The sequence below is a fragment of the Anser brachyrhynchus genome (assembly GCF_964034855.1).
Source record: "Anser brachyrhynchus genome assembly, chromosome: 3".
Taxonomy (NCBI): domain Eukaryota; kingdom Metazoa; phylum Chordata; class Aves; order Anseriformes; family Anatidae; genus Anser; species Anser brachyrhynchus.
Window position 1 is genome coordinate 45,493,409 of NC_137696.1, and position 13,243 is coordinate 45,506,651.

Genomic DNA, 13,243 nt, shown 5'->3' on the forward strand with positions numbered 1-13,243 from the left:
ATGTGATACATTTATTTCTGAAATCAGTACTGAAGTTCCAGTGATCCCAGTATCTTTCTTTTAAGAGCAGAAGCAAAATAGTTGATAAGTGATAAATTTTTCAAAGCTACATGTCCTACTAACCATCAGGATACCACTTGTACAACCTTACAGTTTTAAAAATCATCTTAACAGGTGCTAAATTCTTCATGCTGGTAAACTGTCATGGATATGGCTGATGTCCTGTGCATACAACAAAGATAATAAATGATAAAACACTTTATTCATCAGCTTTTGCATGAGCATCTGACGCTCACCTCCATCTTGGTCTGGATCCATGGCCCAATGACATTGGCCTGAGCAGCAAACTGGCGACGCAGGCGCTCGTTGGCATGCTGGCGGGCTAGTTCCTCCTGCAAGGATTGATCCCTCTGAGGCACCAGCTGCTTCACCTGTTACAATGGGAAAGCACTAAGTGTGAGTAGGCATGATTTGAATCCTTTTAAAACAAATAGAACAAACAAGCCCACAGTTATTAATTTTTCTCATTGGTCTGAAGGTTGATATCAGGACAAGCCAGAAAAAATATTACTGTTCTATTTACCAATTTTGTGCTAACATAAGAAATTGCTACTATGGTCTTGGGCAGCCTGACCAGAGAGACTAGCATGTAGAGAGAAGAAATTCTCACCTCTGACTGGATTCAAGTTCAAGGTGATCATTCAATTTGAACTGTCACTAGAGCAGTTATTTTGATTTTCTCTGGAAACAGAGGTAATATTCAATTTCTAAGTAATAGCTCTAAGAATGATCAGTGAAAAATATTTCATTCAAGCAGAGCCATTAGGATAGGTTAACACAACACATGCTCTGTCCCTCATGGATACCTGAAGGTATCTAATACACTGCAAATTTTTTTTGGCTTATCCTGGATTTCCCTGGGACATTCTGAATTTAGTCAATATCGCTGTTTTTTATAACCCACTGAGACTGTGTCCTTGTCCATGTAAGCTTACGTAATTGGTAAAGTCATATATTCTAAACATTCCTTCACCTTCAGCATATTATTTGTCTTCATTCCAAAGAAAATAAAGCTTAAGTGATTGCTCTAAGAGCCTCTCTTTAATCCCTCTCTAGTATTTTTAAGATAATAGCCGGTTTCAATCTAACTGGACAGAGCATGGTCCCAAAGATGCTAGATTTTTACAACTTTTGTGAGAAGCAGGAGCTGAGTAGAAAAGACACACAAACTACTGCTTATACTAAGAAAAAGAATGCAATCATATTCTGTTCTGGAGGGCACCCACTGGCCTACCCACCCACTAGCCAGCCACCAGCTCTGTACAAGCCACATGTGCTTTTCTTGCCTCACCAAGAAGCCAAAATAAGTCATAGGTAATACTGAGTGAACGGAGCAGGGCATATTGTGAAGTGAGCCTACCAAACATGAGAGAGCATAAGATACTGTAGAAAGTTCCAAAGAATTTTAGAGTGGAGTAGTAATGGAAATTAAAAGGGTATAGTAAAGGGACATAGAGAATATGAATAGTCACAAGGCAGTAGGAAAATCTAAGTGGCATTGGAGTAGGAGTGAGGTATAGGATAGAATTTATAGAAAGATAGCTTCATTAACATTACTGATCACAGAGAAAATAGTTTATTTAAATGCAGATCCAGTCTGTGACAATTTCAAAATGAAACCTCTTAAAGTTCCATTGTTGACTTAGTATAGAATAGAAATGGTCTCCAGAGCTGGGCTCTTGTTCTCAGTGTAACTATATGCCCATATGATTGAAGAAAAGAACTGTAATTCTGTGTCATAATTAATACGAAATCAGTGAAATATTTTGAAATATTTTATATTATGAAAGCTAACATAACCCTCTACTACTTCCATCTCAACATCAGCTTTTCAAATGATCTATTCATTTTACTGTATCTAATAGATGCAAATTGTGTTTAATTGCATTTAATATGCTTCTAGTGTATTAGATAACTGAATTTTATGCTACCACCTCTTACTGCTCTCCATATTATTAAATATATTTATGAAGAAATTTTTAATTTGTGCCAGTTCCACCAGTTTTTAACCAGTGATTGGCTCATTCTGGCATCTGATGAGCTAGAAAAAAAATACAGATTTATTAAGTCCTCTGAATTTTCTCAGTATTCATAAACCAAAATACTATGTTACAACGTCCTTTATGCATTTAGCATACATTACCTTTTCCCACTTGGTACGAATCTCTTCCACAGTAACAGTGCTGTAAGGATTGCTTGCGCTTATTCTCATGCTGTAACTCTGAATAACTTTTTCAACTTCATTCTGGATTGACAGTATGGCCTGTCTTTCACCATCTGCCTCTGGCAAAGTAGCTTTAAATTGATCATGTGCAGAGATTAAACTCTAAAATCAGAAACAGAGAGGGAGAGCATGAAAACGGTAATGTTTCTTCCAACATCAGGAGGATCAGTTGTAAACAAGCACATCTCTTCTCTTTGACTCCCAAACACCCTGTCTGCATGTATCTGTAGATACATGAAATAATACATGTAGATACATTCATGAAAAAGCCTTCATTGACTTTATCAAGACTATTGTTTCTTTCATGATCTCTACAGTACTTTCATACCAATCAAGAAAGAACTTATAGTAGAGCAGATGTCGCCCATCACAAAGAAAATGTCCAGACAGAATATTTTTGTTCTACTCTCCAAGAAAGAAAAGCTTCCTTTCTTATCTTCCCTATGACTGTAAGCCACAAACTAGACAATCTTTTACCTGTATTTCCTCTATGCTATGAACAATAAACATGTCCTGTAGGTCTTCCATAGCACCTTCCATCCAGTTGTTGAAAGGAGCAGCTCTTTTGGCAAATTCCAGGTGAAGCTGATCAATTGTTTCAAGCAATTTCTCCGTCCTCTGTATAGGTTGGGAAAGATACATTCCTTTGTTACTAGGGCCAAGACCTAACACATACACACACTAAGTCATGTCCCATCTTTTCAAAAGCAATTGACTATATTGTTGACTGATTTCACCACCTATTTGAAAGTAATAGAACTAATTACATTAAGGATACTTTCATATCAAACATTAAAAAGGGATGTATGCCTTTCAAGAGTAACATTAGATGACTTGTTTTTTCCCACCCCTACTATTTTAAGTGTTTTGTTATTGGACTCTATCTGCAAATCAATTAAAATCTGCTAATCTTGCTTTAGTAATTTCTTGTAAATACAGAAAGGAAGAGTTAGACATAGGTTTTCCACCCTTCCATGCATATGTGTGACTTCCCCTTTTCTTAAGCAAAAAAGTTTTGGAAATATATCTCAGTGCTTTCAAATACCCACTACCAAAAAACTCACTGAGTGCTGACCACTATCCCGTATCTCACCTGATGAAGCTCTGACAAGCACGAAAAGGTAAGTGCCTAATGTGTTTTGTTATCCTTGCTGGACATCAAATTCCCAAAGAGTGGTACTATAAACCACATGCCATTTGTTGCTGCTTTAGAACTGTCCTTGTCAGCTAAGCACTGTCAATATGGTTTGAGCATTTCAAATCTATTTGCAAATGAAACCACAGCAAATTGAAATGGAGATCTGATGAAAGGGTTTACTGCTGTTTGGATTACAAAGTGGATGCTCAATGGTACTGAGTCCAGGTCACAAACAAATGGTTCCTTGCCCCACTCCCTCAGCTGAACTCCTAATTGCTATATGGTTTACCTCCAGTGCCTCTCTCCGTTTCTGAGTAAGTGTTCCCAAGCTGTCCCATTGGTCACATATCTTTTGGCATCGATCATTGACACTTGCAGCATCATGGTAGTCCAGTTCACTAAGAAAGAGCAAAGACAAAAGTCTGTGCAACTTTCTGAGAGACAGGAGCAGTTGCAATATGCAGTCTTCCACTGGCCCTCAGTAATTTAATCCCCTTTTTTTGCAATATTTCTCCTCCGGGAAAGCAATTGATGCGGTATAGACAAGTGTGATCTAGACATTCAGCATTTCAAGAAGCACAGCACAGAAACAGGATTGACTTCCTTTGCTGTGAGAAAAATCAAGTATCCATTTGTGATGTCTGGGTATTAAAGACAATTAAGGTTTGTAACGATCATTGTTTCAGCTTTTCTTGTTGCACAAGCACCTTGATCTCCTGAAGACCAGAATGTTTCAGACTGAGGCTTTACCAAGTTCCTGAAGGTTGGTACAGTGTTAAGCTAAATGGCCTGAAATATATTAGTTTCATCTGAAAACCATCCATACTAATACACTGTGAAATTATTTAACTGAGAAACAGACTTCAGGTTGTGTTCAAGGCATAATCCATCTCTAACAGGGGCTACCCAGACCTGGGGCACTGCGAACAGTTCTCTTCCTTCTCTCCAGAAATTCCTCACAGAGTTACGCCCTAGAATTGGATGGTTCAGAGAACAGGAATCTCCAGACCCAGGTGTACCGGCAGTGCAAATCAATTCACCCAAAAGGAATGTAGCAGTTAGCATTGCTTTTTCACTGGTTTAATATGCTTGTATTATCCTGACAGAAAATGAATTACTATACTGCCTGGAGTAACTTTTTAAGCTCTGTCCTGAGATTCTGCACCAAGCCTGTTTCAAACTGAGTTTTGGATCTCGATGACAGATAATCCCCTTGGTTCTGCTGCAGCCATAATAAAATACATGTGTTTGGCACTTCGGAAGCTCACTTTTTTCAGCCTATCATCATTCACTGAATTTAGCTCTTGGCTGCTCCTTGAGGACATTTTGCACAGTACTGAGCATTGCAAAGATCATGATTATGTGACAGCATGGCAATATGAAGCTAAGATTTACTCTAAGGCTTGAACAAGACATTAAATGCAGATATAATTTGTTCCCTCCTTTTGAACATCTTTCTCTAGGCAATTGGCAAGAGGAATGTACAGATCACTTCCCTCCAGTAGCTTTGGGAACCACAGAGGACAAAATGAGAACAGACGTAGTTTTCCTCTGTGAAGATACACTGTAGACCAGGGGCAGCACTCATCCTCCCTCCTCTAAGCTCAGTAGGAACAATATGCTTAGGGATAAAGCTGAGAAGTATCTAAACCATTCTGTTTAAAAGAGGCTTCAGATGTGCTGCTATCAGTTGACTGTTGAAACTGAAAAATGGTAAAACAAGTAAAAATAAAATGATATAACAAAAAAAAAAGAAGAAGAAGAAGAACTAAAATTGTAAAGTAAAAGAACTGTTACGTATAAGGAGAAAGCTGCCAGAAAACCATAAAACACAATGACTCCTTAATTTGAAAACTTGATTCTTCCTTTGGAGCAAGCCTTTTTGTTAGCCTTTAAGGGATGCAACAAAAGCCATCTATTTGTTAAGAAATTTTAAGTCAGGTGCATGGAGATTTGGATGAAAAAGGCTAAGACATATTTTATTGCTAAGACCTTTTGGCTGGACCTAATTTTTTTGCATTACAGAATATTGAGACTATTAGATGATGTTCCTGTGTGAGCTGTGAGGTCACTGGTAGCACACTAAGTGGATGGGATGTGGAGATTTGTATTCTGGTCTCTTCTGGCATACTTAACCTAATATACCAGAAAACGGACAGGATGTTTTTCTTGATACTCCCAGTCACATTACTGAGAGTACTGCAAGTTTTATTTTTGCTTCAATGGATAACTTAACTCCTTTTGTCGATTAGGATAAGGGCAGGTGTCCTTCCATGCAAGTGAGGGACTGATTGTACCAGCTCTGTTCAAAGTCCTGGAAGGTAATGTGCAACGTTCCTCCACCAGCTCTGCCAGGGAGGTTCAGTCATTCCCCATAAGATTTCTGCTATCCTATTTCTTCCTGGGATATGTGCTGTGGACAAATAGGTAGGAGAATAACATTATCAAAACAACTTTTAAAAAGGGCACCAGTGGGTAAAAAAAATCATAAGCTACATAATGCCACTGAGCGGCATTAATCAGTTTAGCTCCACTGCCTTTCTGGGCATGCTGTAGTTTACTTCCAATAAGTGTATTATTATATGCATCAAAAAACACTGTTCTGTTTGATGCAGGAGCAGAGGAAGAAATAACTTGTAGAAGATTGTTTACATGGAAATATGACACAGGTTACCATTTCTTGTCATATTAATTTTTGTGTCTCAACGTCGAAGCTATGAAGAGACTGGATTTCAAATTCTGTAAAAAGAAGTTTTGCTTATCAAGCATAAACAAAGCACTGCTGCACGTGTTACAGAGCTGCTGAGAAAACAGTCTTTTCTGTTTGTTTGGCCATTTGAAATCTACAGTCTTTGGAATTTAAAAATCCTGAAGCTGTTCTTATTTAACTTACACATAATTCAGTCTTATATTTAAAGAATTAAAAATTTAGTCAGATTTCGTCCTGATCCAGAGAAGCATTTAAGTATGAGCTCACTTTAGGAATAGTGATAGTGTCACAAAAATAACCTGCTGAGCAACACGCTTTAGCACTGCTTTAGAACCAGGCTCATGTTAATCATGCACGTAAGCATAATTTGAGCCCAGGTTTCCAGAAGCAAAAAGACACTCCAAATCAGTATGCACTACAGACAGTGGTCTTCTTGGCTGAAAATAAGTGGCTATACTAGAAGTCCTGGATATGCAAGAAACTACATTCCAAAAATTTTATCTTGATGATTGAAAATGTTGAAATGAGCACACAAGACCATAAGTGAATTCAGCACTTCATATTATAGCTTACTCCAGTTCTATTTAGCATTCGCTATGTCATAAATGGGAAATCCCATTTTAGAAATCCCTGACTCTTTTTCCAGTTTCGTATTTAGTGCCAACCAAGTCTCGTCATGCTTCACTGCCAGGGATTTCCACATCTATACAGTCTGGAATACTACAGTCCTGCAGCAGCTTCCTGGCTGCAATCTCCTGCTTGTACACACACAGATGCTTTATCACACCAATCAACAATCTTTTAGCAACTTTAGCTCATGGTGGACTTTGTTGCTGCCACAGAAAATACCGGCCAGGAAACTGTAACTGGTACAGTTCAAGGTCACACAGCAATTGTTCTACTTGGAAATAGCAATGTTAGGCAGCCAAGAGATGTCTAAAACAAAACATGGAGGTGTATTGACTTGGAATTTAGACACGGATGATGAGGATTTCTCATCAGTGGATCCAGTGAACAACAAAAAAAAAAGAGATACCACATTGACTTCAATAAGCTTTGGATCATGAGCCAATGAATGTTTCTTAGCATTCAAGCACTGCTTAATCTTTCAATGAAAAAATATGACTGGAGAAAGAAATAAGTGTTTTGCTCCTTCATTTCAATGTCTGTCTGAAGAACGACAGATAAATACTTAAAATCAACATTTAAACAGAAGCTTCCCATTTGCTTGCAGCTAATAATAAAATGTGACATTCATAACCTTTCATGCACTGCTCTCCAGGGGCACTAAGACTTACTGAGCTACTGAGTTTCGGTGAAAAACCAGGCACTGATAGCCCCATTGTACAGATAATAGGAGAATTCGAAGTAGACAATCTCTAAAAGCAGTGGATTTTCAGCACCTTTGCAGCCCAGGCCACAAATATCTTGTTTAACTTCACACAGCAAATTACTGAAACAACTGAGAAGAGACAACCCTAAAATAGACAGGATACAGTGTTCACTGGCCTCAACAGAGGTAAAGGACACAGGGTTCAAAATGCTAGTAAGCAGATGCTGTGCTATGTATACTACATTCCCAAGGTTTCTTATCACTTGCAAAGTTGATGCTGAATTAACAATGATTAGGCACTTCTCCAGTGCAGAAGGACATTACATTCTGTAGTATAGAAAGAACAAATAACTACAACAGAGATCAGGGCGTGTCAGAAGGTGTTTCATAAACTGACATACTCAGTGAAATCAGCATCCTCTGCGTTTTTCAGACTTCTTTCATACCAACTAAAAGACAGCATTTCCTCTACCCCCTGTACTTACTCTTCCTCCCTTAAACAATCTTGAAAAATAGCCTTTTTTTCTCTAAATCCATTTTAATTATACAGTTAGTGAAAGTGCTGCTGCTACCAGGTATGAACTACATTTTTAGATAGCACTTTGATTTTTTAATTGTTAATGAATGTGGAGCTGTTTATGAGTTATGGTCCTTTACAAAGTAAAAAGAGGACATGTTTTTAACACTTGGCTTTTTGAGTAGTAGCTGTTTTGCCTGTTCAAGAAGTCGAGAAACTGAAACTTGGAGGCTTGAAGCCAAGAGCAGGAATTTGGGAATTTTTATGCTGGCTCCTCTTTCAACAGCTAACACACATTTGTTCCCGTTGGCTTTGCAGATTTATACTGTGGGTGAGCAATGAATTTAATTATGTGCCAAACGCTGAGATCAGGAGTAGTGCCACTGTTTTACAGTACAAAACCACTGCAATTAACTGCGTAAGATTATAAAAATCAAATGTACACATGTTGGTGTATACACCAAAATGACTTTACCAGAACAGGGACGTCTGTATATAACACTACAGTACTGTCAGTATGGGCAGATCTTTGCTGACAAAACTGCTTCACTTAGGTGAATTAACAGCCTTCCCACAAAGAAAAGCAAACTCTGCCAGTAAAGATGGAGTCTAGCCAGAGTAACTACACCAACACTCAAGACTTCTGCTGCCATAAGGGTGTCTGTCAGGCAGGGGCTGACAGGCAGGTGTCTGTCAGGCAGGCCCCTGACCTACCTAGCTGAAGTCAACAATACAGACATAATTAAATGTGTTGTTCTCAGCTTTATGTTTTCTTGGGGCATAGTATACTGAGTGCGCAAGTATTGGTCCTGTAGCTAAGCTGCTGGAACTGTGGGTGAAAACTGCACTTGTACAGAAGAGGTTGTGTGCTTGGTTGCTTGTATGACCCTGGAGCATACTAGACACAATGAATCTTCAGAAAACTCAGTGCATGACCCACTACTGCTATAGAAAAGATAATTTAGGGATGTGAAGCCTTTTTAAAGGACCAATATACCTGTGGGAAAATATCAGATCTCAAAGTGAAGATGCCTGATCTGTAATTTAGGTAAAATGAAATTATTTTCTAAGCTAAAAAACTCATAACCAGTACCTCTCAGCAAACCATATGAACTGCAAAATAGACAGCTCCAGCATTCCCATCAACACACAATGGACTCATCAGTAGAGCTAATGCTAAAAAATTACCGTTAAGTCAATTTGAAAATGACTGTTTTCAAATGCTTTGGTCAGTTGAATATCTATATTTGGTTGGGGGTAGGGGAGAGAAGAGGGAAAGGTCTCAGGGACCAGCACAGATAATATACTTATGAAGCTATCTCTGGAATTCTTACGTTGGTACCTATGACACTATCAAATTCATTGGAAAGAGTTTATCGCAAAGTTAAATGTCAGCAGCTGCAAGCCTTTAAATGGAACATACTTCAGCTCCTGGGCAATGGCAGCGATCTGTTCCACCCTGTCCTGGTGAGCAGCCAAATCACTCTCAAAAGCTTCATGTTTCCTTAACATGGCACGGACTTCTGTCAGAGAAGCAGATTCATAATCCTTCTGAAGTAAGATCTGCTCTTTGCCTGAAAGAGAAAATTAAAATATTAGTCTTTTTTTTTTCTTTTTTAAGAATTTATTGGTTAGAACAATTGCAAATTTAGTCAACTTTTTTCACTGAGGATCATCAAAATCACATGTATAAGATGAAATCCCAGCCCAACACAAATGAGTGGCAACTCTTCAGCAGAATGGTTTTAATTAGGAATTAATATTTTTAAAGATCTCTCACTAATTCCTTGATTCTTGCACAGGATGATTATGCTTATCTAAAATAGTTAGTACTACATTACTCGAGAAACTGGCATAAAATGGTATATTAGCAAAAAAACAGGGCTCTAAACTATTTTGATAAGTCTTTTGAAGTGTGTTACTGACCTACGAGACCAAAAATCACACTGCTATGTTCAGCTTCACTCTTACCAATGAAGTGTTATTCTTTTTTGTGTTCTGCTTTTCAATTCTTTTTTTGTGTTCTGCTTTCAATTCATTATTCATTTCAGCACTTTCCCACCAAATTAAGATTAAGATGTGTGGCTGTCTTTCAAATCAGTTATAGAATTTTAAATGGAAAATGCCAGCCTAGTTACAAAAAGCTAGAAAAAATTAATTATTGTTCTTCAGTAGCTCCTGGATTGGACAACTGAATCTATACAGCCTCTACAATTGCAGCTCACCACACAACATTACACAGCTCTGCAGATTCTAGAGTCAGAAGGAGCTACTGTTTCACATGCTATGTACCAGCTTATGTGAAGTTTTCCCTGTGTAACAACGATAACATGTCACCATGAGGAGCAGATGATCAGAAAATAGGCTCTCAGGGCTGACAAACACTGTAGTTTCCTTTCTAGTATCTGCTCGGTAGCAGATACTGCTGTGTATGCTCCCAGCCACTGTGTTGTTGGATGGTCTCTGTTTTATTTTCACAGTGTGAAAAGATTCTAGCTGGAAAAAGTCAGAAGCATGGCAGAAGCAGGAAAACTGTTGTCAGGGCAAACAACAGGATGGTAGAGTATATCTACTTGTAATGGTCTTCACAAAACTTTACACCGGTGTTGCAAAATAGATGGTCCTATAGCTGTTCCTAACTGCAAGTTAGGCTACCGTTAAAAAACAGAACTATAAACAGGGTATAATCTGGGGTATGGAGCAAAGAAAAAATGAGTCCATTATCATGTAGTTCATGTCGGATATTCAAAACCATCATGATGGCCAAATGATAACCAACTCATAACAACTCTCTTAATAATTTCACATTTAACAAGCCATAGATACCAATTTATTTTTGAGTTTAAACTGGAAAACTGAATTTCTGTCCTCACGTCCTCACTGCACTCCTGACTGGATCACTGGTGCACAAATACATAGGAACGCATTAACAGTCATGGCCTTGATTCAACTCTGGATATTTTTATTAAGTTCGACTGATTACCTTGGTGGAATATAACATGATTTTTATACTCACATTTCATTAGCAACATGCCTACAAATTAGGACCATGACTGAATGTAACAGAACCTGCAATTTCATCTGTTATTATTCTAGTTTTCTAAACTAAAACTTATAAAAAACTTAAAACATAAAAACTTATGCCAGTTTTTAGCTGGCAAATATCTAGTATTGGCAGTTCAACCTTGAACATTAAAATATTAAAAATGTTAAAAGCCATATCTGCTCACCATATGCCCATTGTTCATGAGTGGAAGCCTTCTGTCTAAATTTCTCAGCCAAGTGTTCAAGTCTTTCCAGTCTTCGTATTTCATTCAGCAGCCACTCTTCATAGCCTTTCTCAGCTTGTTCAAGTCTCTGCCAAGCGCCGGCAATATCCTGTACAGAGAATACATGGGAGAGATGGAATGAAACTATTCTCCATTTTTAAACAAATTTCCAGATTTCTGATTCACAATTTTGCTCCAAAAAGAGAAGTTTCTATGGCCAGATTTTGCCGAATCACAGAATCATAGAAAATATTAGTTGTCAGGCAGCTCTGGAAATCAGGTTTTCCAAACAACTGCTCCTCACAAAGCATCCTGGTCAAATAGGTTCATGGAAGGACCCTCTATACAAATGGCTTTCAAGTATAACTGTTTGTTCAGTGTCTTCACGACACATTGCCTTTACCTCCAATTTTACAAAGTACTTGTTCTTTTTTGAGGTACCTAATCGGTTATCAAAATAAACATGCTTTACTCTCAGAAGCTGACAATAGCAAAACATTTAGTATCATGAGGATTTGATGCGTATTTTATCTGGAATACAAATTCATTTCACTTTCTGTGCTGCACAAAGTTTTGTGAGCTTTCTTAGAAACCCAACGGCATGAGTAGGAAACTGAAGTGACAGGCCTCTTATTTTCTGAGTAAGGGGTGTGGACAATGGCAGTCACCCTTTGCAGGTCATACAACCATCTGTTTATCGAATGTGACCAACCAAAACACAGTGTTAGAACACAGTACATGAACAGGTTTACTGTATTCCACAGGAAAAATTCTGACCCACAGTCAGACTATTCTTGTCTTCACAGACATTACAAAAATATAAAATCAAATTTTAAAAAGTAGGAAAAAAATGAAATGTTTATTGAGCCACGGCTGTTTCTATAAGTCTGGTAAGAAAAATATCTGTGAAACCAGTGTTAGTTTTGTTTAAGTAAACAAACATTCCCAAAGAAAGCTCTGTATTGTTCCTTGTCTCAAGACAATTCAAAGAGTGAGGAGGAGCATGCTTAAGGGAAAGGACGATTTCAGAATGAAAGGGAATGTGTTAAAGAGTGGTTTGATATTGAGAAAGTGCAACAAACCGAAGTTTCTGCGGATGACTTAAAATAGCAATTCAACCTTCATATTGAAATTTTTGTGAGAATATTGATAAAAAGGAGAATGGAATATTAATGCCTCTTTTACTTACTGAAACCATTTTTCCTTCTGATGGCATGAAAGCTGGTCGATTACTGATTCTCAATTTTGTCTGCAGGGTGTTGAAGTTGATCTCCAGTTGACATTTCTCTTGGACTTTGGGAGGTTTGTGTTTGCGGCGGTAGTCCCGGAAATCCTCTAGTTTCTTCTGCATTGCCTGCATTGTTTTTTCTGGGGTCCTGTTTTCCAGCCAAGGAATTGTCCGGCGAATCCATTCTAAAAGCTTTCAAACCAACACAAACAATTGAAATAAAGGTAATGGAAGAGCAACCAAAACAAGATAACATTGAATGCACAAATCCCAATTGTGTTTGCTCCATCTTATTATTATTGGCTTCAGTTGGTATCAGTGCCTTAATGGCAAGTAATCACAAGATTTGCAAAACTGAACAATAATGTGAGATAACTTCTTAAAAACAAAACAAACTCCAAACCTAATTTTCTCAGATATTATAAATATTCCTGGAAATGCCCTTATTTTCACAAAGATGAACATAAATGTAAGATGACTCTAGCTAATTAAGACCCAAGTTACCCAATATCCCTGGCCACTTCCAGAAAGTATTAATTAGCCTTGATGTCTCAAGTAGTCACAGTTGAGAATGGAGATCAGCATGGACACCAGACAAGCAACTCAGGTCATATAAAAATCTTTACACAGAATTCCGTTAATACCAATCCAGCACTACTGTCTTTGTGTCTATGATCTCAGTATGTTTTGCAGGTTGTGCATTATAAAGACAAAGAGGCTCTCACTTGCACATTAGATATCTGCAGTTCTGACTCAACAAATTC

At 37.9% G+C, this 13,243-nt stretch overlaps 1 protein-coding gene across 19 annotated transcripts in view; it reads right to left on the reverse strand.

Moving 5' to 3' along the window:
* The window catches only part of ACTN2 (actinin alpha 2), an 84,013-nt gene that overhangs the window by 12,722 nt on the left and 58,048 nt on the right, over positions 1 to 13,243 (reverse strand). For 18 of the 19 annotated variants that reach the window (XM_080588314.1, XM_080588308.1, XM_080588309.1 and 15 more), the window contains 7 exons: positions 12,441 to 12,671; positions 11,213 to 11,360; positions 9,406 to 9,556; positions 3,712 to 3,820; positions 2,762 to 2,902; positions 2,204 to 2,386; positions 297 to 431 (listed from right to left, as the gene is read on the reverse strand). In XM_080588314.1, the coding sequence (XP_080444440.1) occupies positions 297 to 431; positions 2,204 to 2,386; positions 2,762 to 2,902; positions 3,712 to 3,820; positions 9,406 to 9,556; positions 11,213 to 11,360; positions 12,441 to 12,671 (1,098 nt within the window). Of the gene's footprint in view, positions 1 to 296; positions 432 to 2,203; positions 2,387 to 2,761; positions 2,903 to 3,711; positions 3,845 to 9,384; positions 9,557 to 11,212; positions 11,361 to 12,440; positions 12,672 to 13,243 lie in introns of all 19 variants that reach the window. The other variant, XM_080588297.1, reaches the window with a different exon arrangement.